Source organism: Trifolium pratense, linkage group LG5 (assembly GCF_020283565.1).
Source record: "Trifolium pratense cultivar HEN17-A07 linkage group LG5, ARS_RC_1.1, whole genome shotgun sequence".
Taxonomy (NCBI): Eukaryota; Viridiplantae; Streptophyta; class Magnoliopsida; order Fabales; family Fabaceae; genus Trifolium; species Trifolium pratense.
This window is the reverse complement of record NC_060063.1, coordinates 1,263,147-1,290,295: the sequence shown is the minus strand read 5'-3', so window position 1 is coordinate 1,290,295 and position 27,149 is coordinate 1,263,147. Positions and strand designations below refer to the sequence as shown.

The 27,149-nt window shown below is 35.0% G+C and overlaps 4 protein-coding genes across 5 annotated transcripts; 3 read left to right on the top strand and 1 right to left on the bottom strand.

The window, feature by feature from the left end:
- The first annotated feature begins 295 nt into the window (after positions 1 to 295).
- On the top strand, positions 296 to 8,013 carry LOC123884689 (polyprotein of EF-Ts, chloroplastic). Its single transcript, XM_045933853.1, has 7 exons — positions 296 to 1,072; positions 2,150 to 3,770; positions 4,297 to 4,491; positions 4,790 to 4,984; positions 5,283 to 5,465; positions 5,857 to 6,568; positions 7,005 to 8,013. Exons 2-7 carry the CDS (start codon positions 2,207 to 2,209, stop codon positions 7,633 to 7,635), a joined length of 3,480 nt encoding a protein of 1,159 aa, XP_045789809.1. The 5' UTR covers positions 296 to 1,072; positions 2,150 to 2,206; the 3' UTR covers positions 7,636 to 8,013.
- A 667-nt stretch (positions 8,014 to 8,680) lies between these two features.
- On the bottom strand, positions 8,681 to 13,690 carry LOC123884688 (rRNA N6-adenosine-methyltransferase METTL5). Its single transcript, XM_045933852.1, has 9 exons — positions 13,535 to 13,690; positions 13,387 to 13,443; positions 11,292 to 11,389; positions 10,720 to 10,789; positions 10,430 to 10,478; positions 10,038 to 10,126; positions 9,903 to 9,950; positions 9,384 to 9,443; positions 8,681 to 8,989 (listed from the first exon to the last, which is right to left on the bottom strand). The coding sequence occupies exons 1-9, from the start codon at positions 13,679 to 13,681 to the stop codon at positions 8,879 to 8,881; spliced, it is 729 nt and encodes a 242-aa protein (XP_045789808.1). The 5' UTR covers positions 13,682 to 13,690; the 3' UTR covers positions 8,681 to 8,878.
- Positions 13,691 to 14,894: 1,204 nt separating this feature from the next.
- Positions 14,895 to 16,607, top strand: LOC123884968. Of its 2 annotated transcripts, none has more exons than XM_045934204.1 (2): positions 14,895 to 15,082; positions 15,202 to 16,607. In XM_045934204.1, the coding sequence occupies exon 2, from the start codon at positions 15,285 to 15,287 to the stop codon at positions 16,119 to 16,121; it is 837 nt and encodes a 278-aa protein (XP_045790160.1). In that variant the 5' UTR covers positions 14,895 to 15,082; positions 15,202 to 15,284; the 3' UTR covers positions 16,122 to 16,607. The 2 variants fall into 2 exon arrangements, with proteins under 2 accessions (XP_045790160.1, XP_045790159.1); XM_045934203.1 differs by having other exon boundaries at positions 15,189 to 16,607.
- Positions 16,608 to 21,110: 4,503 nt separating this feature from the next.
- Positions 21,111 to 23,260, top strand: LOC123887506. Its single transcript, XM_045936831.1, has 2 exons — positions 21,111 to 21,546; positions 22,149 to 23,260. Exon 2 carries the CDS (start codon positions 22,219 to 22,221, stop codon positions 23,053 to 23,055), a length of 837 nt encoding a protein of 278 aa, XP_045792787.1. The 5' UTR covers positions 21,111 to 21,546; positions 22,149 to 22,218; the 3' UTR covers positions 23,056 to 23,260.
- The last annotated feature ends 3,889 nt before the right edge of the window (positions 23,261 to 27,149 follow it).

Below are 27,149 nucleotides of genomic sequence, written 5' to 3'. Positions count from 1 at the left end.
TTTATTTCTCACCATGGAAGACCTACATGTCTTTCCCATGCGGCCTTATTATTTCAGTTGTTAATGTATTCTTTCACTATCTGAAGTTGCCTAACTAATGTGAATACGAGTACATTACGCCTGCAAATTTAAATATTGAAAAATAATAGTAATAACTTAATTATTTTATGCACGTGTTGATGTATATATTATAATGTTGTCGACTTAAATGATTTAGGTTACTTTGCTATCTCAAAGGTTTTTGAGCTAACAAGCTACATCTCTCTATCATTGAAAATTTAATAAAATTTAGTTTTATAATTGATTATTTTCTATTAAAAATGTTTGGTATTTCTCCCCTTAGTTCAATCCATGTATTCAAGGCCTAAAGGCCAAAATTCTCTCTGTATTTTTTTTGTTGTGAAAAATAAATTTTTCCGCTGCAAAACCACTTTGAACTGCAAATCTAAAACATACTATATTTCCATTTTCCTTAAAATATTCACCCACTGCGAAGTTATAAGGATGACTTGGAGGCTGAGGTGGATGAGTTATGGAGTGAAGTGATAAGAAAGTTAGGAGTTCAATTCCCAGTCACATAATTTTCCATTTTTCTACATTTAGTGTCAGTTTCGCTTCGCTGCTAGACTTTTTAAAACCATATATAGTCACCACAAACATTATTTTTAAAAGGAAAATTCTTTGGTACTCTAAAACGCATTTAAAAAAACGGTGAGGGTATAAATAAAAACATGTGGGGGTATATCTGTAATAATTTTCGCAGGCCCAGCCCAACATATACATAGATGATCATTTGGGCTAAGCCCAACAGGCATAACCCAAACCTCAGCTTCGGAATTCGGTTCGGTTTATCAGAAAAACATAAACAAAGTTAAAAAACGTTGTCTCATCTCAAATATTAAGAATGAAGATAAGGATTTAAAGCTTCTCCATTCATTTCCCTCCTTCTATCATCACTACCCATTTCCACTTTCACCAAAAAGATTTCATTTTTACACTCAAAACTTCAAAAACCAATCTTCATCTTCATTGTTTTTTTCCATTTTCTGTGTACCCTTTTGAAGCTTTCAAGGTATAGTATAGATTATGTTTGAAACCATCAAGTGTTTTTGGTTTTTCTGTTCCAATTCTTAGAACTAATAGTGTTTAGTTTACTTTACTTTACTAAGTTGAAAATTGAATTGCTTAATTGAACTTTGTACTCAGTTTAGTATCATTAGTGTATTCTTGTTTCACACTGTGCTTGAAATTGAAACTCAATGCTCAGTTTTAGTTAATTAACTAAATTAATTGTGTCAATTATGAAACGTAATCTTTTGGTTTTATGGTCTCTTCCTATGAAGCACGGACACCGACACTTAAAATTACATTGAATTATGTCTTCTTAAATTATTATCAGTGTCCACATGTCAATGTCTGTGTCCGTGCTTCATAGGTCTCTCCAATTATCTGTGTGAAATGAATGCGATGTTTATTTTCTATAATTGAGTTTGAATTTTGAAAGTATGTTTTTTGTTTTTCGAATTTTTTGGGTTAAATTTGTAATTTTATTTTGTTGCAAAATTTGTTCATCTGTTATTATGTTACATAGTGATGATGGAAATGCCTGTATTTTGAAAATGACATTGATGACATAAAGGTGATAATTGAATTTGTCCTAGAGTTAGATTACGAATTCCAGACATTGAAATTCAATCCATTTTTTTTATTAGGAAATCCAGATATTGAAATTCAATGCATTTTTTCGATTTTGGTTGAAGCTTTGAACAATTTTAATACATCATGCGTGAATGAAGTGAAATGATGAAGTAGCCAATCATGTTTTGAATTTTAAGGAAAACTTTATCAGTTAAAGCCGCATTCATGAAGTTATGTAATGCCATTGCTCGTAGCATTTGTCTTGAATTTCCATTTTTTCATGTAATTATTTCTCTGCAATGCAGTCGTTGTGCATATTTTCTCATAATTTATAAAAATATGTGATTATGCTTGAAGTAGTTGTGAGGAAGTTGATGCCGATTTATGCAATGCGATGTGATTTGTGTATTTATACAATTTTGGTATGCAATACTGTGATTATGGTGGATATCTAGGTATTTAATTTATCACCGAGTTTGCACGTATTGATATTCTTCATATGTTTCTGAAGGTGACACGAGATGAACTGATCCTGAAAAATAACTAAGATTTCGCAATTCAATCTAAGATGAATCCCATAATATCATGTTCTGTTGGCAATTCTTCGATTATTCCTGGAGTTGCGTATTCAACAAGGAAGAACAACTCGTTAACTAGACTCAACTTTTCAAGAAGTTTTTTAAAACACGGATCATCAACTCGAAGATTTCTCTTTCCTTCATTTGTCGTCAACGGAGTGTTTCCACAGAACAAAAGGATATGTTCTTATCATAAAAAATCTCGAACCTCCTCCATATCAGCCACAGAAACAGAAGTATCTGTGGAGGTATCAGATTCAACTGTTGCAGATGAAGTTTCTACTGAACCTTCTTCAGATGAAGTTGGAACAAGTGAAGACTCATCTCCTAAATCTGATGCCAACGCTGGTTCTTTGAAATCCAAACGTACAAGACCTGTAAGGAAAAGCACGATGCCTCCTGTAAAGGAAGAGGATTTGGTTCCTGGGGCAGCTTTTACAGGGAAAGTAATGTCTATCCAGCCGTTTGGTGCATTTGTTGATTTTGGAGCATTCACGGATGGACTTGTTCATATTTCGATGTTGAGTGATGGCTTTGTAAAGGATGTTTCAAGTATTGTTTCTGTTGGACAAGAAGTGAAGGTGAAGCTGCTTGAAGTGAATGCTGAAACTCGGCGTATATCTCTATCTATGCGTGAAAATGCTGACACTGGTAAGCAACGGAAAGATGCATCAAACAGTACAGAGAAATCTGGTAGATGGGACTCTCCAAACTCCAGTCCAAGGAGAGATAGTACGAAGAAAACCACAAAACTTGTCGTAGGTCAGGAGTTGCAGGGTACGGTGAAGAATGCGGCTAGGAAGGGTAGTTTTATATCACTTCCAGAAGGGGAGGAAGGATTTCTACCGTTAGATGAGGAGGATGACGATGGATTCAGCAGTGTAACGGGAAAATCTTCGTTGGAGGTTGGTCAAGAAGTTAAAGTACGAGTTCTGCGTATCTCAAGAGGACAAGCGACATTGACTATGAAGAGGGAAGGAGCTGTTTCGGACAAGGCACCTGCACAAAATTTGGGTGTTGATGTTGTTGCAACAAACCCTTTTGTTTTGGCTTTTCGTAAAAATAAGGATATTTCTAAATTTTTGGATGAGAGGGAGAAACTTCAGAACGAAGTTAAATCCTCAACGACAAAAAAAGAGGAAGATGTTGAAGCTAGTTCATCTGTTGGTTCATCAACAACTGTTGCAGATGACGAAAGCAATCAAGAAAGTATTATAAATGGCGCCACTGAGTTGCAAACAGAGACGATTTCTGAAAATTTGGCTTCTGAAGGGGATTTGTCTGATGTAAATCCAATTATTGAGGAAGCTATTCAGACAGATACCATAACAAACGATGTAAAAGCCGACTCACCTGTTGAAGTGGCTGATGAGAGTGTAATAGAAAGTGGAATTGATCAAATTGTTGCCGAAGATGAAAAACAGTCAGAAACTGATGATGGAAAGGAAGAACTTGTAGCTGCGACACAGACAGATAGTGATGCAGTTGAGCCTCCCCCTGTTGTTACAGAATCAGACATTTCATCAAGTGCACCAGCTCCTCAAGAAACAGAAGGTTCTTGTTTTCTCTCTCACACTTTTTGTTGCTTATTGAATCTATATATAAATCATATTCTTAGAATCATGGGTTTGAGCCTAACTCGACCCTACAAAACCGGCTTGTAATGTGAGGATTGCCTCATGCCCAACAACACTATTGGGTTTGGTGCGTGGATATAAATGGTGGGTGGCTCGATAGCGGAAACCTGATAGCAAAGTGTCCCAATGGATCTCGGAGGAGACTCTGATACCATCTTAGAATCTTGGGTTGGGTCTAACTCAACCCTACAAAACTGACTTGTAAGGTGATGATTGCCTTAACTTATAAACTCATGTTCAGGCCATCTCACATCCGATGTGAGACTCTTAACACATGTATTACATGATATTTTACCCTTTTATTTCACATATGACCCCAATCAATCAATTGTATGCCACCGAAGCAATTGACGTCATCATAGTTAAACTTATTTGACAAACAGATTTTTTGTTTCTTTTGTTACGAAGTCGGTTTTCATTAAATGTGAATCCTCTGTCGACAGCTGTAACAGAAGAAAACGATCAAGTTCCCTCTCCTGAAAGTCCTGCCACCGAAGAAGTGCAAGAACAAATACCTGTAGCAGAACAAGTTGAAGAGGAAAAGGAAGAGGTTGCAAATGCATCTGAGACAAACAGCAGCTTATCTAGTTCTAATGAACAAACCGACATTACTGCTTTAGATGAAGGCTCGAGTAAAGGTTATGCTTAATTCCTTTTCGAAATTCTGCTTTGCCTGAATAAATTTTGGTCATTGAATTAAAATTGATAAAAAGTTTTCTAAGCGTGTTGCTTATTTGAACTTTATATATAAATCATATAATGCATGATATTGCACTCTTTCATTTCCTATGTGATCCTAATCAATCAATTTTATGAAACCGAAGCAATTGAGTAACATAATTATAGTTAGCTTATTTAACAAATGGAGGATTGTTTTTCTTCTTTTGTTTATAAAGGGTGCTTCCTTTAACTGAACTTTGAATCATCTGTCGACAGATGAAACAGCAGCAAATGATCAAGTTCCCTCTCCTGAAAGTCCTGCCACCGAAGAAGTGCAAGAACAAATACCTGTAGCAGCACAAGTTGAAGAGGAAAAGGAAGAGGTTGCAAATGCATCTGAGACAAACAGCAGCTTATCTAGTTCTAATGAACAAACCGACATTACTGCTTTAGATGAAGGCTCGAGTAAAGGTTATGCTTAATTCCTTTTCGAAATTCTGCTTTGCCTGAATAAATTTTGGTTATTGAATTAAAATTGATAAAAAGTTTTCTAAGCGTGTTGCTTATTTTAACTTTATATATAAATCATATAATGCATGATATTGCACTCTTTCATTTCCTATGTGATCCTAATCAATCAATTTTATGAAACCGAAGCAATTGAGTAACATAATTATAGTTAGCTTATTTAACAAATGGAGGATTGTTTTTCTTCTTTTGTTTATAAAGGGTGCTTCCTTTAACTGAACTGTGAATCATCTGTCGACAGATGAAACAGCAGCAAATGATCAAGTTCCCTCTCCTGAAAGTCCTGCCACCGAAGAAGTGCAAGAACAAATACCTGTAGCAGCCCAAGTTGAAGATGTTTCAATTGCATCTGAGACAAACAGCAGCTTATCAAGTTCTAATGGACAAACCGGCATTACTGCTTCAGATGAAGCCTTGAGTAAAGGTTTCAATTTCATCTTACTTGCTTCACATTTAAATTCTCAAATTCATTTTGTTTTGCTTCTGTTTTGATTGACTTATTTGAGCTTATCTATTGACATAAGCACTTGTGAGATTTGTTGGGAGAGCTTATGAAAACAACTTATAACATGTCCTTGATTTTAGCTTATTTTCGTAAACTTTAGGATAACTTGTGAAAACAGCCTATAACTTGTAAACAGTTCGACTTAATTTTATCTTCTGTTATAAAAATAGCTTATACATAGACACTAATATGATATAAGCGCTTATCCCATTAGCATTTGATCAAGTTTTTTAACGAAATACGGTCTTGGTTTTCCAGCATAGTATTTCTAATTGTTAAATGTCTGTTCCGCCACCCCTTTGGATTGCAGCAACTATATCACCAGCACTTGTGAAGCAACTTCGAGAAGAAACGGGAGCTGGAATGATGGACTGCAAAAACGCTCTATCAGAGAGTGAAGGGGACATTATTAAAGCACAAGAATTCCTCAGGAAAAAAGGCTTAGCAAGTGCAGATAAGAAAGCAGCAAGAGCAACTGCTGAAGGAAGGATAGGTTCTTACATTCATGACAGCAGGATTGGTGTTTTAATTGAAGTAAACTGCGAGACAGATTTTGTCTCCCGAGGCGACATTTTTAAAGAGCTTGTTGATGATATAGCCATGCAAGTGGCTGCATGCCCTCAAGTAGAGTATGTTGTTACCGAAGACGTTCCTGAGGAATTCGTGAACAAAGAAACAGAGATAGAAATGCAAAAAGAAGATCTTGCGTCAAAACCGGAGCAAATTAGATCAAGGATTGTTGAAGGACGGATAAGGAAAAGACTCGAGAATTTGGCCTTGCTTGAGCAGCCCTACATCAAGAACGATAAATTGACGGTAAAGGATGTGGTTAAGCAGACAATTGCAACAATCGGAGAAAATATTAAAGTTACAAGGTTTGTACGGTTCAACCTCGGAGAGGGTTTAGAAAAGAAAAGCCAGGATTTTGCTGCTGAAGTGGCTGCACAAACTGCAGCAAAACCAGTGACTACACTGGTGCAAGAGGAGCCTGCTGCTGCAGAAGCCAAGGAGACTGAACCAAAGTAAGTAGTTCTATGAATTCCCTACTTGTTATTAAGTAGTTATTTAATTATTAAATTATGGTGATTTGTTTCAAACAATTATTACAAATAATTATAAATATATGTTATTTACAACACTTAAAAGTATTAATTGACTCAGTTGTGTGCTAAAACGTGGAAGCAATGGCTTGCATTTTGTCAGTGTCCTATTAATGAATTATTCTTGGTATAGACAAAATTTATCCTAAGGTGTAACTGTGTGTGACGTGTTAGTGTCAGTCTATGAAAGGACAAACACGAGACTGACACGTCCACACCAGTAATAATTTGGGAAAATGCAAAACTGAATGTAATAACGACATATGTAGTTGTCAGTTGTACATAAGAAAAATTAAGAGGAAAAAAAAAAACCGATGCTTTAGCTGCAAGTCTTAAATTGTTCAATGTTGTGTTGCAGGAAACCAACAGTAGTGATCTCGGCCTCACTGGTTAAGCAATTAAGGGAAGAAACTGGTGCGGGGATGATGGACTGTAAGAAAGCTCTTGCTGAAACAGAAGGTGATCTTGAAAAGGCGCAGGCATATCTCAGGAAAAAGGGGCTGTCATCTGCTGACAAGAAATCTGGCAGGCTAGCAGCTGAAGGAAGAATTGGTACATACATTCACGATTCACGCATCGGAGTTCTAATTGAAGTGAACTGCGAAACCGACTTTGTTGGCAGAAGTGAGAAATTCAAGGAGTTGGTTGATGATATTGCAATGCAAGTTGTGGCTAGTCCACAGGTTCAGTTTGTATCTATTGAAGATATTCCTGAAACCACTGTGAAGAAGGAAAAAGAAATCGAGATGCAAAGAGAAGACCTTGCTTCAAAACCTGAGAACATAAGAGAGAAAATTGTCGAGGGAAGAATCTCAAAGAGGTTAGGGGAGCTTGCTCTTCTAGAGCAGCCTTTCATTAAGGATGACAAAGTTTTAGTGAAAGACTTGGTTAAGCAAAGTATAGCTGCCATTGGAGAGAACATTAAAGTGCGGCGTTTTGTTCGGTTCACTCTTGGAGAGACAGTTGAAAAAGAAACAATATCAGCATAGCCTAAGAGGTTGTTAAGACAAGTATATGTTGCATTTTCATAGGAAAAAGTATCCGGCGGAGTGAGATCAATTTTGAAAATAGCAATCTGATTCTTCATGATAACCAAATGTTGATTAGGCGCGGACACATTTTACTGATCTGTATCTGTATTGAAGATACATGAGGACTAGATTTTGTGTAATTCTGTGGTTTGTGTTGACATTATTAGCTGATGCATTTTTAAATTATTACAAGTTTCATTATGTTTTGAATTTGCTAGTTTCATTCATTCTTGACATTTGTTACTTCTCATGTAAATGTAATAAATAATCATCAATCTGTTAATCATCATGTAATAATCATCAATCTGTTTTAGAACTGTTGAACACCTTGTTGAATATTTCGTCCAATAAATAGATTTTTTTACCGATATTAAGTGGCAAGAAGAGGTTGGTTTTTCACTCTCGTTAATAAGGTCTTAGATTTAGATTTAAAGTGGTGTCATTCGAACGCTACAAACATCATATATGACACCGTGTGTGTTTATTTCTATCTCTCTTACTTTTTTTTCTTTTACAATTTACACACAGTTTAGACAAAAATAGAAATTGTTGATGAAGATCTTGTAATTTGTGGCAAGACTTGAATGCTTCATGAAGCTATTGCAACAAGATCTTATCTTATACATCTAGGTGTATATTAGTTAAACACCACCTTGAATTATATCCTTGAAACCAACTTAAGATGAACATGTATCCCTTGAAATCAAGTTAACTTAGCACTGTTGTTAATTCCTCAATGGAAAAAAGTTCCCAACGAGCTCAAGTGATTAAGATGCGACACACGAGTTGTTCCAATTTAAATCTTTTTTATTTTTGGTCAAGTAGCCAAAATGGCTAGAAATTCACCATTTGAGGTGAATAAATAGGAGATTCCGGGTTTGAACCCGGCCTTGCATATAAAATGCAATATTCCAACCAATTGAACTATGCTCACGGAGAAAATTCAAACCTTTCTACTAACATAGCATACTAACAAGTAGCATTTATAATAAAATAAAAACTATTTAATTCATAAGTTGTGCACTATTACCAAAGAGGAATCACCAAAGTCTAACACAAACTTGTAGTAATAGAGAAAAAGAGAGGGAAAAAAAAACATAAATATCTTTCTTATATAGGTACATAACAAGATTTCTTCTTTAACTTTAAATCTTAATATCTTATCATCATCTATTGCAATATCACAAAAATTCTGTCTTAACTAAATTCTTCTGCTTTGGTTACTTGCAGGTACAAAACGCCAGAGATCGACAGCAATATCTACCTCTTTCTTCTTATGAAATTTGTACAGTTTTGGTACATCATACCGAAGCTGCCAAAGCACAACAAACAAAGATTTCAACAATATGAGAATGGTCCAGAATTGTACTATGGTTATTACTCCACAAATATCAGGAATATGAAAACTAATATATCAACAATACTTAGTGCGTGTTTGGATTTGTAGTGAGTTTGTCAGAATCACGGTGAGCCAGCGTAATTGTGTACTAGAAGCTACACTATGTAGCTTTTGCAAAATCACGATAGCTCAGAGTGTTTTTGGTAACCTCTTTGTGATTCCAAACTTGCATTTAAAGTAATCTTGTGTTTGTGAATTGTGACAAGGATATGAATAGAGTATTATTATTTCATGCACAAATATTAACTTATACCATAGGACTTGGAAATATCAGATACTCCTATTATATATTGTAAACTGAACTCACCTCACAGATAACTTCAGCACTTCTAGCATTGAAATCCCTCAAGGCAGCACGTTTCACATGCTGCAATCATATAAATATTAACCAATAGTATTCTAACATATGAGCGAAATGATCCCTCATTTTGTTAAAAAGCTAAACAGATTTTGGTCTATTTGTCGCATAAGCTATTTTGTGTTTGTTTATCTTAATGAAAATCAAATTTTATATATATATATATATATATATATATATATATATATATATATATATATATATATATATATATAAAAAAAAAGTTATAAAAAATGACTATACAAAAGTTACTCAAAACAGTTTCTTATTTGAAGCATTTTTAATTTATTTTTTTCAGATTCCAATTTTTTTGAAATTTTTTAACAAACGAATGAAAACTTCTTAAAGTGATTTTTTCACGGTGAGTAAAACAAAACATATTGGTGGTTGTCAAAAACTATCTGATGAAGCTTTCAGAACTAATTACTTGTTTGACAAACTATAGAGTTTAAGTTGAAACTGACTTACATCTCTTGTTGAAGTCTTATGCAAAGAATATACAGCTTGAGAAGCAACCTAATGAAACGAAATATGAAACAAAGGTATTAGAGTTTTCATCAGCATATATTTATATTTATAACGAGTATCCATGTTATTGCTTACCTTCATAGCAACAGAAAGAAATTCCAAATCTGCACCCTTTTTCCGAGTTCCAAATGGAGGATTCATTATAACAGTATCAACAATTGGACCTGGCAAAAGTACCAAGATATTCATATTAAATGAATTTGCTACATAAACAATATTAGCTATGCTTCAAGACAAAAACTTGTACGGTGTGATGGTATCATACTATCTCCGCAGCACTAACATTTCTGATAGAAGGTTTGTCGAGTGTCCAACGTGTCGGTGTCAAACAACGACACATGTGATTACGTTCAATTAATTCATTTTTTAAATAATTTTTACGGTGTCAATGTTGTGTCCGGTGTCCATGTCACAGTGTCAGTGCTTCATAGCATACTATTGAAGGACAAAGATGACGTTGAAAATACCTCTCCAACGCAAGTCCATGATATTCGACTGAATAAAATCCATGTCCAGCTGCAGATTTAGTTGAACAACAAAGGAATGGTGTGTATTAGTTAGTAGTAGCCAACTTTAACATATCCTATTGTTCAAATAAAAACAACAACATTGGCCTGAATCTTTCGCGCTTAACATATGTACAATATTCAAAACATATTGAGCATTATTAATCTTTTCCTTTCCTACAACAAGAGACTTGGATATTATGAAACCTAAGCATTCATTAACCAATATAAAATCAGCAAAAGGACAATACCTCAAGTTCTTCAGCATTAAGAGATGCTATTTCAAGAGATTCTGGATCAATGTCAATGCTGAGAACATGTCTGATCAATGCTAACACAAATCAAAAGAATATTATAATAATATTAAAATATTATTTGATTGAAACGGCAAAAACATTTGAAGCACTAACTTAATGAACAATTAAACATGAATTTCAACTTCAGCCTTGAACTTAGTGTTTGATTTAGGAAGGAGGGACTAAAGCAACCAAGTACATGAAACAGTGTATAGTTTGGAAATTAGGAAATGCAAATTCATTTAAGACAGCTTCTACAGACGGATTTGGATTCCATGCATTAAATGTGTGACAAAGTAATTGATTTTGACAATCTGATTTGAAATCAATGGTATAGATTATTTAAATATGATTTGATTAAGGTGTAATTTGAGCCGACAGATCTCAAATCAATGGTCAATGAATGTGTATATTTGTTAATGCAGGGAATCCGGATCCTTCTGCAGACCGTATATAACAGCAGTTCAAAAAGAGTGAGAAAAAAAAAGGCAAACTGATGAAATCATAGAAAGCAGGATGCAACTTACTCCGCGCTCAAAAGGGCAGCTGCAATGCCTAAAGTACCGCAACCACATCCAAAGTCAGCTACTACTTTGTTGCTCACATCATCAAAAGAATTCTCTGCCTGATTCTCACGAATCACAAAAGAAACATGACTTTCACAATGTGGAATTATAATTAATATTCTTAGATTTAAAAAAAGATACACTCATCCATAAACTTTTTTTTTTTCCTTAGCATATCAACACATACTAGCACATCATTGGATTGATCTCATCACTACCTCCACTATTGAACCACCAATGTATCGTGCAAAGTTTGTGCAGCACTGTTTACAGTTAAGACCCGATTTTGAGACTTTTTTGTTGGTTAAATTATTCTTGACTATCTATTCAATAAAGTATTCCTAAATGATATATGTTATCTTCTTAAGCTTCCGCTTCCTGTCAAAATATTTTTCAGTTCTAGTGTTACTACATGGGTCACAACAACTACTAGTTCTATTTATAAGTTTCCCATACAAATCTAACAGTCCAAACCAGAGAGCAGCAAGGTTAGCACCTAGAATTCTTCCATCGACTTATGTATGTCACCTTCGTTTTATTCCTATATAGCACATCTTCCTATATATACATATACATGTGGTCCTAATTAGTATTCAAGTCTCGTCTCTTATGGTCTAGTCAAGGTATGTAACCAATTAATTTGACTTTGTGGAGTTGCGTATTGCATGTTCTTGTGCAAATTTACGGAAAAAAAGGTTTTTGTGCAAACATTTATATATTCACAAGGGAAATAGTCTTCCCTGCAACAAGATCATTACTTGAAAGAAGGAAAGTTTAAGAAATAGACCGTGTCATACAACATAGGTATTACAGTTGTTCTACTCCTCTTAAAGATATCATTTGGCAAAGATGGTGACATAGAGCTTTTACAATTCCATTTCTACGTACCAAAAGTAATTACATTCGTTATAGATAGAGCTAAAAATAATGATCTTAATCAAATCAAAATCGATGACTTTGGAAAATCTTTCGAAACAAAATTTTCAAATGATGCTACGAATCATTGGGGAGGGGTTACAAAAATGACTGTCATATACCATGGAATTGAAAATGAGGGGAATCTTGTTGTGGTGGAACAGAAGAGAAAGAGGGGAGTTGTTTTGCAGTGACAGTGGCACACTATTATGCTTTTAGCAAACAAACCTCTACTCGTCAAAAAATATTTGATGTTCGGGTAGATATTAGTGTTAAATAATGATTTGGATGTTTCATGGAAGGGTCCTTCTGAACACCCTTCTTTGGTATTGCTCTATATGTTTCAACAAGTATCAAGAACAAGGACTTGGAAATGGACGGAAAGCCCTCATTGTGATGCTACAACTCAGAGGAGGCAGCGCAGTTGTGTGATTGGGAAGCAGGTCGAGACTGAGACTGAGAATGATGAAGAAAGAAACTATCTTCAATGGCTTAGTCAAATTGAAGGAACTCTTCTTGCCAATCAAGGTGTGATTAAGGGAAACTACAATGGTAATTTCTTTGTGAATCAACTTATCATTAAAAGAGGGTAAGTAACTATGGATGTGTTTTATCCGCTAGAAAATAAGGGACGGGATAGAACAATTTCAGTTGTACCGTGTTTAATTTAAAAATTGTTTCTAGGACTCGACAAAAATTGAAATTTTTTCCCTCACCAAACCCCCAGGACAACACGTTGTACAATACCTTAAATGTTTGTCCTGTGCTATTTTGTGTCATTCTATCGGGTACTTATCTTTCGCAGAGCAAACTGACCCTATGTACTTTCTCTTACTAAATAATTGATGTGGATATCTATATGTAGCACAATGAACCACAAGAAAATATTCGTTGTCTAAAAATCCATCAACTGGCTCAAATTTCCAACAACATAGATTTGATCAGTAACATCAATATGTTACACATAATGGGGTAGTCAATTTCCACAAATAATAATCATATATTATAGAATTAAAAAAAATACCCATTAACAAGTACTACAAATTGAAAATGGGATAAGGCAAAAGAATCAAACTTTAATATATTTGAATGAAATAAACAAAGAGAATAAAGTAAAAAGGGGGTTGAAGAAGCAATTTACAGTAAAAAGCATTCGAGAAGCTATGTGAGGACCTGTTGGGTATTGTTCAAGCTCAATCTACAATCAAAATTCAGAAACAATGAATGATTCTTTCAAAATTGTAAAAGAAGAGTGAAATTGAAAGATAAAAGAGAAGAAAAAGTGAAACCTTTGGGTGAGAAAATTGGTCAAGAGAACCAAGGTGACTTTCTAACTCTTTCAGCTTCATTGAAATTTTGCTGCGAATTGGATTGAATGAATGAATTACTAAACTTTGTTTCTCTTTCACTCTCAATATTGTCGTCACTGTCACCATTTTTGTTGCTCTTTCAAATCGGTTCATGGGTCGGCCGGCCCACTAAAACCACCCGTTTTTATAATTTTTCAATGGCCCGTTCAAATTGACATTTCATGAGTTTGTTACTTAATTGGCTTAAATGCAATTTTATCTCTTCTGTTTTGAATAAATCGGAATTTTATCTCCTTCTTTAAAATCCAAAATTTTACCCCCTATTTTATGGTAAATTCTAATATGGACCATTTTATCAATGGTGAACTAGTCATGAATAACATTATAACGAATATGAATTTTACAAAATCCACCGTTGGATTGAAAGTTTATATCATACAGATCATCTATAGAAAAATTGAAAATCATTTGATATGTTATTGAGACCCATCAAGATTTACGTTATATTGAATAACGTAAATTTTGATGGGTCTCAATAACATATCAAATGATTTTCAAAAAATTTTAAAAAATTTATGGATGATCTATACGATATAAACTTTCAATCCAATAGTGAATTTCGTAAAATTCATATTCGGTAGATCACTTGTCCACGGTGGACCACTTGTGAAGGTGGTCCACCGTAGCATTAGCCCTATTTTATAATTCTTTGGATTTTGCTCCCCTCTATACATTACAAGAAAATCTGGAATTAGCTACGACATTCTTTGTCGCTAATTGGTAGCTATTTTCTAGTAAAACATCATTGTTGTCCAAAATTATGAATCTGAAAACTCTCAAAGCTCTCAAGTAAGTATGACTACAAATTTCATTACCATGCGTGTAATGTGCAGGAGCTAAATAGTTTTGTCATTTTATATTTTGATTTTAATCTCTCCTCTTTGGTACAAACTTGCCCGGTGGTTAGGATTTCGGTTAGTTTCCCCCAATAGTATTAGTAGTTTGTTTGAGTGGTTTCTAGGTCTAGGTGTAGGTAGGAAGTCTAGGTTAAGTTGGGTGTTAATTTGGCATGCTGCATTGTGGTCTATTTGGCATTCTCGGAATGATTTGATCTTTGCAAGGGGAACTGTCTCTGTCGAGTCTTTGGTTGATAAGGTGAAGAGAAGACTATATAAGGAGGAAAAGCGGCATACAAGATATGAACAAGAATATTAGATGCCATATTTGTTTTAAACGGAATTAGATGCCATCATACTTTTTTTTTATTTTACACAATCATACTTTATTTTTTTTAATATCAATAAGCATAATCTGTGTATTTATAAATGTTCCAAGAAAGCCTAACCAAGCAAACCAGAGAAGAGAAGAGTTAGCAGCTAGATTTTTTTCCACTGAATTATATATAAGTATCATCACCTTCATTGAACTCATATATTGCATATTAATTCTCCTTTATATATAGAAGATATGGATCATATGGTCCTAGTTAATATTCATGTCTCCTCCGTTAATTAAGGTCTAGTCAAGGTATGTAACCAATTAATTTCTATTTTGTGGATTTTATTTTCTCTTTATATATTTATTATTATATGCATACAAATTGAAACACAAGCTAATTAAGCGATTAATTTAGTAAAATGTGGCAGAAAATATTTGTGGAGTTCAGTATTAATGCAAGTTCTTGTGCAAATATATGCTCCATCCGAAATAAAATATAAGCAAAATTCACATGGGAAATAATCTTCCCAACAACGTGGAAACAAGTGTCGATATCACATGTGGTAAACAAGAACGATACTTGGAAGAAGGAAAGTTGGAGACATGGTATATGTCATATTACATAGGTTGGTCAAATATCAGATTCGTCTTAGAGACAACATACGACAGAGATGGTCTCGTCAAGCGCTTACAATTCCATTTCATCAAACCTGAATTTATTTGTTTAGTTATAGATAGAGCTGAAAACAATCTTCTTAATCAAATTAATACTGATGCATTCGGACTCTTTTGTCGCGGAACTAATTTTGTTAACGAGACTAAGAATCGGTGGGATGGTGTTACAAAAACGAACGTTGCATACAATTGGAGTGAAGATGAGGGGAGTCTTGTTGTGGTGGAGCAGAAGAGAAAGAGCGGATTTAAAATGCCTTGTGAAGTGACGGTAGCACACTACTACGCTATCAATGGTCAACGTCGAAATTTTATTCGTGAAAAAAAATATGATGTTGGACTTTCAATATCGGTAGATATTAGAGTGGTAGACAATGCTTTAGATCTTTTGTGGAAGGGCCTTTCCGAACACCCTTCTTCTGCATTGTTTAAAATGTTTAAACAAATCTCTAGAACATGGACTTGGAAGTGGACGGCATGCCCTCATTGTGCTGCTCAAACTCATATACAACAATTTCAGACCGAAACAGAGAATGATGATGAAGAAAGTAACTATCTTCAACAGCCTAGACAAATCGTGATGGGAGGAAATATTCTTGCTAATCAAGGTGTAATTAAGGGCAATAATAATGGTAATTTCTTTGTAAAGCAACTTAACATCCTTAGAGGAGGGTAACTCTAGGACGTACTTTTTCTTTCTTTCTTTCTTTTACTACATTACTGATGTTTATCAACAACTATGGATGTCCATGTTAGGTGTAATCTACCCTTCTTTATGCTTAGTGTGATTGAGCTCAATATGTGCTTATGAGTTAGTTGGCTTGCTTGACTTGTAAGCTAAGTCTTGTAAACTCCTATATAAGGGTTAGTCCTTGTATTGAATGAATAGAGATCACACTTTTACTCCTTACAAGTGGTATATAGGCCTGAAACGGTCCTTCATCAAACGCAGTTTGATTCATGTTTTTTCTGTTACAAAAGTTTGTTAGTTTGTTTCAAAACCGTTAACTTCATCTTCTACCTTGCATTGTTTCTTCTTTCTTGCTTAACCTCATCATGGCTGAACCACACAATCACCATATGCACCATGCAATTCCCAAATTCGAAGGCTACTATATGATCATTTGGCAATATTAAGAGGCTGCAACTTAGGGTGTTACATTAGACGCATTTAAGAGGCTGTTGGTGATGCAAATAATGCATTTAATAACGTTTTCCCTTCATTGCTTAGAAAAATTTAGGGTTTTGATGTAGCATGTTATTTGTATCAGGTGCTTTCGATATGTGTTTATTGCAAGAAACAAAAAGATCTACTTTTGACGACTTTATGATTCATAACTTGTGGGGTCATAAAGATGTTGAATGGGTGCTGAAAGAATCTATTGGTTTATCAGGTGGTTTATTGTCAGTTTGGAATAAGGAGTTATTCTCTTTTCAGTATAGCTTCACAGGAGATGGCTTTTTAGGTGTGTGTGTTGAATGGAATTCTGGCTTGCTGTACATTGTTAATATCTATTCTCCGTGTAGTATGTCAGGAAAGCGGAAGCTTTGGAAAGACTTGATAGATTTTAAATTGAACAATGCAAAGGGTGATTGGTGTCTAGGAGGAGACTTTAACGCGATCTTGAATTTGGGAGAAAGAAAAGGCAGCAGTGGAGGAAGGAGCCCGGTGGAGAGGTATGAATTTGATCAGTTTATTAATGTTATGGAAGTAATTGATATACCTGTTTTGGGAAAGAAATTTTCCTGGTTTAATTCGGATGGCTCAGCTATGAGTCGTTTGGACCGATTTTTACTATCTGAAGGCTTTATTGAGAAAGGAGGCATATCCAATCAATGGATTGGTGATCGTGACATTTCCGACCATTGTCCTATATGGCTTGTGTGTACTAATCTCGATTGGGGTCCTAAGCCTTTCAAGTTTAACAACTGTTGGTTAGAGCATCCGAACTTCATGTCTTTTGTTGCTGACGTTTGGGAAACGACGGTGATTAGAGGTAAAAAAACTTTTGTTCTTAAAGAAAAGTTGAAAGTTTTAAAAGAGCGCCTGAAGGTGTGGAATCATGAGGTTTTCGGTCTTCTCGATCTCAACATTGATAAAACTGTGAAGGAACTGAATGAGATAGAGGAATTGGCCGCTAACGGGATCGATGATCCTTCCTCTCACAATACAAAGGATTTGGTCAAAAAATTCTGGGAGCAAATTCATTACAAAGAAAGTCTCCTTCATCAAAAATCTAGAACGAAGTGGGTCCAGGAAGGCGATTCTAATTCACGCTTCTTCCACGCTAGCATAAAAGGAAGACGACGTAGAAATCAAATTGTAATGCTAAAGGATGGAGAGGAGTGGATACAGGGGGTGACAAGCATTAAAAAAGAAGTGAAAGAACACTTTTCCAAGCATTTTTCTGAAGAATGGAATTATAGACCTTTCTTGCAAGGCATTGATTTTTCTTCTCTTTCCGCCGAAGACAATGTTCTTTTGTTAGCACCGTTTGAAGAAGAGGAGGTGAAAGATACTATATGGGATTGTGATGGTAATAAGAGTCCGGGCCCAGATGGCTTCAATCTTAACTTTTTTAAGGCTTGCTGGACTATTGTGAAAAATGATGTGATGGCTTTTTTACGAGAAATTCATAACAACGCTATTCTCCCTAAAGCGGTGACAGCTTCTTTTTTGACTCTTATTCCAAAGAAGGACCACCCTCAAATTCTCTTTGATTACCGACCCATTTGTTTGATTGGTAGTCTTTATAAAATTTTGTCCAAGATTTTGGCTAATAGACTGAAAAGAGTTTTGGGCAAAGTTATCTCCAACTGCCAATCTGCCTTCCTTCCGCAGAGACAGATTCTTGATGGGGTGCTTATTCTCAATGAGATTCTCGATTTAGCAAAAAGAAGAAAAGATGAATGCTTGTTGTTTAAGGTTGACTTTGAAAGAGCTTATGATACTGTGAATTGGGGTTTTTTGGAACGCATGATGGTAAAGATGAGGTTTTTTGGAACGCATGATGGTAAAGTGGATGCGGGCTTGTATCTTTGAGAGTTCGATGTCCATTCTAGTTAACGGAAGCCCAACAGAAGATTTCAAGGTTGGAAGAGGCCTACGTCAAGGTGATCCTTTATCCCCTTTTTTGTTCTTAATTGTAGCTGAAGGTTTAACTGGAATGATGAGAAGAGCTGTAGAGATTGGGAGATTTAAAGGATTCCAGGTAAATGATAGTATTCAATTTCAGATCCTTCAATTCGCTGATGATACTATTTTAATGGGGACAGGCATATGGGATAATTTGTGGTCTATCAAAGTGTTGTTAAAAAGCTTTGAATTAGTGTCCGGTTTGAGAATAAACTTTGTGAAAAGCAAGCTTTATGGTATAAATATAGATGTGAACTTTTTGGAAGCTGGATCATCTTTTTTGTCTTGCAGTTCGGATTCTATCCCTTTTAAATTTCTAGGAATACCAGTAGGGGCTAATCCTAGAAGGAGAGAGACATGGAAATCGGTGGTGGATGTTATATCTAACAAATTAAGTTCTTGGAGTAGCCGTCAGCTATCTATTGGAGGGCGCATCACTTTAATCAACTCGGTTTTGGCTAGTATGCCACTTTATTTCTTCTCTTTCTTTAAGGCTCCTAGTTGTATTTTAAAACAATTAGTGAGGATTCAAAGAAATTTTTTATGGGGAGGCGGTCTTGAGGAGAAGAATCTATGCTGGATTAAGTGGGATCATATTTGTTTACCAAAGAACCAGGGTGGATTAGGAGTAAAAAATTTAGAACTTTTCAATACGGCATTGCTTAGCAAATGGAAATGGAGATTAATTGATGAAAGACAGGGGGTGTGGGCTGATTTGTTGCGGTATAGATATGGGCATCTACCTACTAAAATTTTGACTGGAACAACACCTCAGGTTGGGGTTAAGGACTCTATTTGGTGGAGGGATATTTTGAGCATAGGCAGAACGGCTGATGAGGATTGCTTCAAATCGAATGTGGGTTGTTGCGTTGGTGATGGTAATGATATCGGATTTTGGAAATTCAAGTGGTTTGGAAATAACAGTTTTGGTGAATTATATCCTAATCTGTATGCAAAAGAAGCTTTTAAGGATGTTTTGATCTCAGATAGGTTGAGTCGAAATGGAACAGATACCGAGTGGCATTGGCAGTGGTGTGAAGAACTTTCAGACAATGACGCACATCATCTTCGAGCTCTTAAGCAACTTTTACTTGATTGTCCTTTTGATCAAGCGAGGTCGGATAGATGGCGGTGGGTGCCGGATTCGGTTGGCCTCTTTACGGTTAAATCGTGTTATAGTTTGTTGCTTCAATATTCTAACACGGTTGTTTTGGAGTCAAATGTTTTGGATGCTATCCAAAAGCTTTGGAAAAACGATGTTCCATCTAAAGTTAATATTTTTGGTTGGAGATTGCTTCTAGAGAAGCTTCCTACGCGGGCAGCCCTTCATCATAGAGGTATATTGAATAATCGAATAATGCTAGCAACACACTCTTTAACAAACACACTCCAACACACTCTCTTTTATTGGTTGAAATTCACATGGGTCCCATAAAAAAATGTGGACCCATATAACTTTTATGGGACCCATATAAATTTTAACCAATAGAAGAAAGTGTGTTAGAGTGTGTTTGTTAAAGAGTGTGTTGCTAGCACTCCTCTTGAATAATCTGCATGATATTTCTTGTACTTTTTGTTATATGCAAATGGAAGATTGTTCCCATCTATTCTTCAATTGCTCTTTTGTTAAAGGTGTGTGGGAAACTATATATAGATGGTTAGGACAGAGTTTACCGACAGGTTTGGAAGGTTGGAATCACTTTTTATCCTTTGGTTCTTTGGTTAAATCAAGAAAAGGTAATCGGATTCGTCATTTGATTTGGTTGGCCACTACATGGTGCTTATGGAAGCTTAGAAATAATGTTGTTTTTAATGGAGACTTACCGGATGCTTCCAAACTTGTAGATGATATTAAAACTTTTTCTTGGTTTTGGTTTAAGGGTCGTTTTGGTCGTAAGTCCTCTTTCTCTTTTTCTGAATGGTGTTTAGATCCTATTGTATGTCTTCAAAGCATACTATAATTTGCTTTATATTGTGAGGGATTGAGTACCCCTTTATACTCCTTTATAATATATTGTTTGCTTATAAAAAAAAAAAAGATAGAAGTTAGACACATTTATGAGGCTGTTGGTGATGCAAATAATGCATTTAATAACGTTTTCCCTCCATTGCTTAGAAAAATTTAGGGTTTTGATGTAGCATGTTATTTGTATTTGGTTAAATCAAGAAAAGGTAATCGGATTCGTCATTTGATTTGGTTGGCCACTACATGGTGCTTATGGAAGCTTAGAAATAATGTTGTTTTTAATGGAGACTTACCGGATGCTTCCAAACTTGTAGATGATATTAAAACTTTTTCTTGGTTTTGGTTTAAGGGTCGTTTTGGTCGTAAGTCCTCTTTCTTTTTTTCTGAATGGTGTTTAGATCCTATTGTATGTCTTCAAAGCATACTATAATTTGCTTTATATTGTGAGGGATTGAGTACCCCTTTGTACTCCTTTATAATATATTGTTTGCTTATAAAAGAAAAAGATAGAAGTTAGACACATTTATGAGGCTGTTGGTGATGCAAATAATGCATTTAATAACGTTTTCCCTCCATTGCTTAGAAAAATTTAGGGTTTTGATGTAGCATGTTATTTGTATTAGATATAAGAAGATAAGAAGATACTCTTTAGTGGAAAGAAGACACTAACCACTAGCTAGGCATGAAAAGGTGAAGAGAAGACTATATAAGGAGGAAAATCGGCATACAAGATATGAACAAGAATATTAGATGCCATATTTGTTTTCAACGGAATTAGATGCCATCATACTTTATTTTTTTAATAAGCATAATATGGGTATTATATTTATAAATGTTCCAAGAAAGCCTAACCAAGCAAACAAGAGAAGAGAAGAGTTAGCAGCTAGATTTTTCTACTGAGTACTGACTTATATATAAGTATCATCACCTTCATTGAACTCACACATGGCATATTAATTCTTCTTTATATATAGATATGGATCATATGGTCTAGTCGAGGTATGTAACCAATTAATTCCCATTGGATTTTATTTTCTCTTTATAAATAATAAACTCCATCCGTCTCTAATCTTTGATCTTTTTTGATTTTTTTTTTTGATTTTTTTTTTATTGCATTTCAGAATTTGGTGGGATATCTTTAAACCCTCATGAAATATAGTGTTATATAAAAATACTTTTAACTTTTTATTTTTCTTTTTCACATATATTATTCTTAGCTATATGACTCTTTATATAGAGCCACCAGAAAAACAAATCATATTTTTTAACAAATAACAAACTAACCCTAAAAATTAAAGATATTTAGGTATTATTCTCAACAGTTTTACATCTAAATTAAGAAATAATAGATATTGATAAATTAAATTGTTTTTACCATTATTTTATTAAGAAACCGAAAATTCATTTAATAAATGATTTAATTTTTGTATGGATATGTTAAAACTTCATTAATTGTACCTTATTTTCTTAAAAAACCAAACTTTTGAAACAAAAATAAGAAGATAAAAGGATCAAAGATTACGGAATGAGGAAGAATTTATTTATTATTATATACATACAAATTGAAACAGAAGGATTATTAATTTAGTAAACTGTGGCAGAAAATATTGTGGAGTTGGTACTGCAATTAAGTTCTTCTGCAAACAATATATATAGTGTATATCTATTCACATGGGAAATAATCTTCCCAACAACGTGGGAACAAATATCGGTATCTCAATTACTAAAAAAGAACGTTACTTACAAGAAGAAAAGTCTGAGACATGGTATATGTCATTCTGCATAGGTTCGTCAGATGTCTTATCCTACTTACAGACAACATATGACAAAGATGGTCTCCTCAAGCACATATATATCTATTTCTCCAAACCTAGATTTATTGGTTTAGTTATAAGAGCTGAAAACAATCGTCTTCAACAAATTAATACTGATTTATTCGGAACTTTTTGTCCCGGAACTAATTTTGTTAACGAGACTAAGAATCGGTGGAATGGTGTTACAAAAACGAGTGTTGCTTACAATTGGAGTGAAGATGAGGGGAGTCTTGTTGTGGTGGAGCAGAAGAGAAAGAGCGGGTTTAAAATGCCTTGTGTAGTGACGGTAGCATACTACTACGCCATTAATGCTCAACGTCGAAATTACTTTATTCTTCAAAAAAAATATGATGTTGGACTTTCAATAACAGTAGATATTAGATTGGTAGACAATGTTTTGGATCTTTCGTGGAAGGGCCCTTCGGAACACCCTTCTTTTGCATTGTTTGAAATGTTTAGACAAATCTCTAGAACATGGACTTGGAAGTGGACGGCATGCCCTCATTGTGCTGCTCAAACTCATATACAACAATTTCAGACCGAAACAGAGAATGATGATGAAGAAAGTAACTATCTTCAACAGCCTAGACAAATCGTGATGGGAGGAAATATTCTTGCTAATCAAGGTGTAATTAAGGGCAATAATAATGGTAATTTCTTTGTAAAGCAACTTAATATCCTTAGAGGAGGGTAACTCTAGGACGTACTTTTTCTTTCTTTTACTACATACTGATGTTTATCAACATCCATGGTAGATGTAATCTACCCTGCCTTATGCTTAGTTAGTGTGATTGAGCTCAATATGTGCTTATGAGTTAGTTGGCTTGCTTGACTTGTAAACTCCTATATAAGGGTTAGTCCTTGTATTGCATGAATAGAGATCACACTTTTACTCCTTACAAGTGGTATAGAGGCCTCAAACGGTCCTTCATCACACTTTTACACTTGTTAGTTTGTTTCAAAACCATTCACTTCATCTTCTACCTTGCATTGTTTCATCTTTCTTGCTTTTCTTGCTTCAACCTCATCATGGCTGAACCAAGGTTTTAAATTGCGGTTGCGGTCGTGGATGCGGTTGCGGTTGCAGGTGTTGCGATTGCGGCTAACGCGGACACTGTGATGCAATTGCGGCCGTTGCAGCGTGAAATAATTTTTTATCCGCACAAACACAGAAAAAATACTATAATTATTGTAATTCCTTATATATCTTTTACTTATAATTCTATATAAATTTTAATTCATTTTAATACATTGTATCATGTTTATGAACAATATAACTTTGACTCCAATGGAAGAAACATTAACATATATAACATTCATAATTGTTTATGCAAATACTAATATAAATATATCACAAATAGATAAATTATCAATCAATAACATAAACTAACTAATAATCATCTACAAATTAAAATATAAACTAACCGTCTAAAATATTTTTTTATAGTTTGAACCAAAGGAAGCTGAAATTGATGAATATTGATATTCGGTGAAACAACTAATTGAACTCACACAACAACTCATTGAGACATAAGAAGATAGAAACTCTAAAATGAAGGGACATAAAGGAAAAAATAAAGGTGAGATTCTCTGAATTTTTACGAAAAGGAATATTGGATAGAACCGTTGCGGTCGTTGCGGTCAAAACTCCATTGTGTTGCGGTGAAATGCTGTTGCGTTGCGGTTGCGTTGCGGCATCACGTGTGATTTGAGTTCACACCGCAATTGCGGTATGATGCGGTTGCAGTGCCTACCGCATCCGCAATATTGCGGCCGCATCAGGTGATGCGGTCCGCAATTTAAAACCTTGGGCTGAACCACACAATCACCATATGCACCCTGCAATTCCCAAATTCGAAGGCTACTATGATCATTGGGCAATGTTAATGGAGAACGTGCTTCATTCCAAAGAGTATTGGAACTGATGTAGGAGGATTTCTTCTGTATATTATTATTTTAGTTAGATTTAGTTTGATTATATTTTAGGTTGATTTCTTATTTTTATATTTCACATAGGTTAGTTATTTTTATATTTTAGGTAGATTTGTAATTTTTATTTAGCTAGGTTTGTTGTTTTTATTTTTACAATTTTTAGGAGATTTGTTAATTTTATTTTTCACTTCTATTTAAGATAAATTATTGTAGCCTTGAAGGCAACCTTTTGATTCAATAAAAATACAGAGATTTCTCTTAAGTTTGGTGGATTTCAAATTACTCCTTCTGGTGGATTACAGAAATCTAGTGGATTCTAGATTAGTTACTCTTTCTGGTGGATTCCGGAAATCTGGTTGATTCCAGAGCCTTATCTGACAGGTTTGTCGCTTGCGAACCTGTGTTTTATTATAGGATTAGCGCTTGCTATTCCTTCACGCTTCCGTACTGCGTCAGTTGGCATCAGAGCAGGTTTCACCTGTTCTTTCGTGAATTGATCACCCATGGGAGATCAACCGGTGACGAGGGCAGACTTTGACGATTTAGCTACAATGGTCAAAGCTCTGTCGGATAAGTTGACGGCATTGACGACTAAGGGGGACGACGTTGCTAACAACAACCGAAACTACAACAGCAATAGAAACAATAACAACAACAGAACAACAGATTCCTTTAACTTGGGCTCTGTTTGGTAAAAATAAGCTATAAGCTAGTTGATAGCTGATAAGCTAGCTTATAGCTGAAAAGCTAACTTATAACTGATAGCTGATGGCTGGTAGCTTATAGCTGAAAAGCTAGTAGAATAAAATTAAAGTGTTTGGCAAATTTAACCGTTGTAAGTACAAAATGACATAAAAATACATGGTTAGTGGGTAGTTTTTTTTTTGTAAGTGTTAGTGGGTAGTTATTATAATTTATAAAAAATAAATAAATAAAATTAATGAGGGTAAATATGGAATAAAATGAAAAAGCTATAAGCTATAAGTTCATACGCTACTTGAAATAGCATTTCAAAAAACGCTATAAGCTAGTTAGAGAAGCTCGTTACCAAACACTTCACATTTTTTTCAAACAAACTTATAAACTAGTTCAATAAGCTATAAGCTAACTTATTAGAATTACCAAACAGTGTCTTGGTGTAACTTGAGTGACCGTAATGGTTGGTATGACTGTTGGTATGTTATTAATGTTGACCAATTAGTGATTATCTCACGTGATCTTGGTACCGAGACATATATGCAATTGTCCTTCCCTCGCGGTGTTGATGAAGTGCCGTATGTTGAACCAATTATTACTGTGTTGATGGACTGTCTTTGTTTTTCTCACAATCTCAAAGGAACTCATTTTGTTATATGGATAATGACAGAATTTGGAGCTCAACAATCTTGGACTCGATTCCTCAAAATCAGTTTTCTAAATCTTCAAGTTGATGTTACCTTTAGAACATTTTATAAATTGTTTCCGTTCTCTCTTTCCGTTCTCTCTTTCTAACTTCAATCATACACATTTGTAGAATACAAGACGAATTTAGGTTACAAGACAAGGCCTATGCTACTAGTTATCCTAGATCCAAGATGCAACATTATTTATCAAGTTAAAAGGAAAGGTAAATCTTGTTCACATACAAATTGCCATTATAGTTACTGTTGAAGTAAATGGTACTTCTCATTCATTACTAACAACAATACAAGCCTATATATAGGCAAAGTCCCAGACACACAAAACAGCTTTTGGCTTAGGCAAGGCAAGCCCATAATCAGGCTCAGCACGCGCGCGCGCAGGCAAGCTGCTGCAGGCCAAGCTGCAGGCCAGCCTTGCTTGAGGCCCAAGCTATCAACTAAAACACAATTACACATAACAATTGAACTCTACAACAATACAAGTGATCATCCTAACAATTGCTCCCCTAAATTGAACATCATTTCCAATCAATTTATCAACTCCAAAGTGCATAAGCCCAGCTTATCTCGATTTCTGCTGAAGCTGTCAAAACTCAATGGTTTGGTCATTATGTCTGCTACTTGCTCAAAGGATGAGCAGTGAACCAGCTGAATTATACCTTCCTTAGTTAAGTCTCTTAAGAAATGGAATCTCACATCTATATGCTTACTTCTTCCATGCATCACAGGGTTTTTAGATAGCTTGATTGATGAGCTATTGTCACAGTAAATGGTAATGCAGTTCCCTTTCCTTGCATCAATAGCAGTCAGAATTCTAGATAACCAAACTCCTTGACATGCACTACCAGCTGCAGCTATAAATTCAGCTTCAGTTGTAGATAATGTCACAATTGGTTGCTTCTTGGAAGACCATGACACAACCTTAGTGCCAATCATAAACACATAGCCAGATGTGCTCCTTCTGTCATCAATGTCACCAGCATAATCAGAATCAGACCACCCAACCAGCTCATCTCCTTTACCTCTTTCATACCACAAGCCATAGCTAGTTGTTCCCTTCAAGTATCTGAGTATTCTTTTCACAGCAGCCATATGAATTTCAGTTGGTCTTTCCATGTATCTTGCCACTAAACATACAGAGAAAGCTAGATCAGGTCTGGTTGCAAGTAAGTACATCAAGCACCCTACCATTTGCTTGTATAAAGTTGCATTACTGGCTTGTCCTGTCTCATCTTTCTGAAGCTTGCTACCAGGCACAATTGGATTGTTCACACTATTACAATCACTCATCCCAAATCTCTGCAAGATTTCAACTGCATATTTTTGTTGATACAAAAATATTCCATTACCATCTTGCTTTATTTCCACACCAAGGAAGTACCTCATCTTTCCTAAATCTGTCATTGCAAAATTTCTTTCCATGGAACTTTTGAACTCAGCAAACAATTTCTCATCA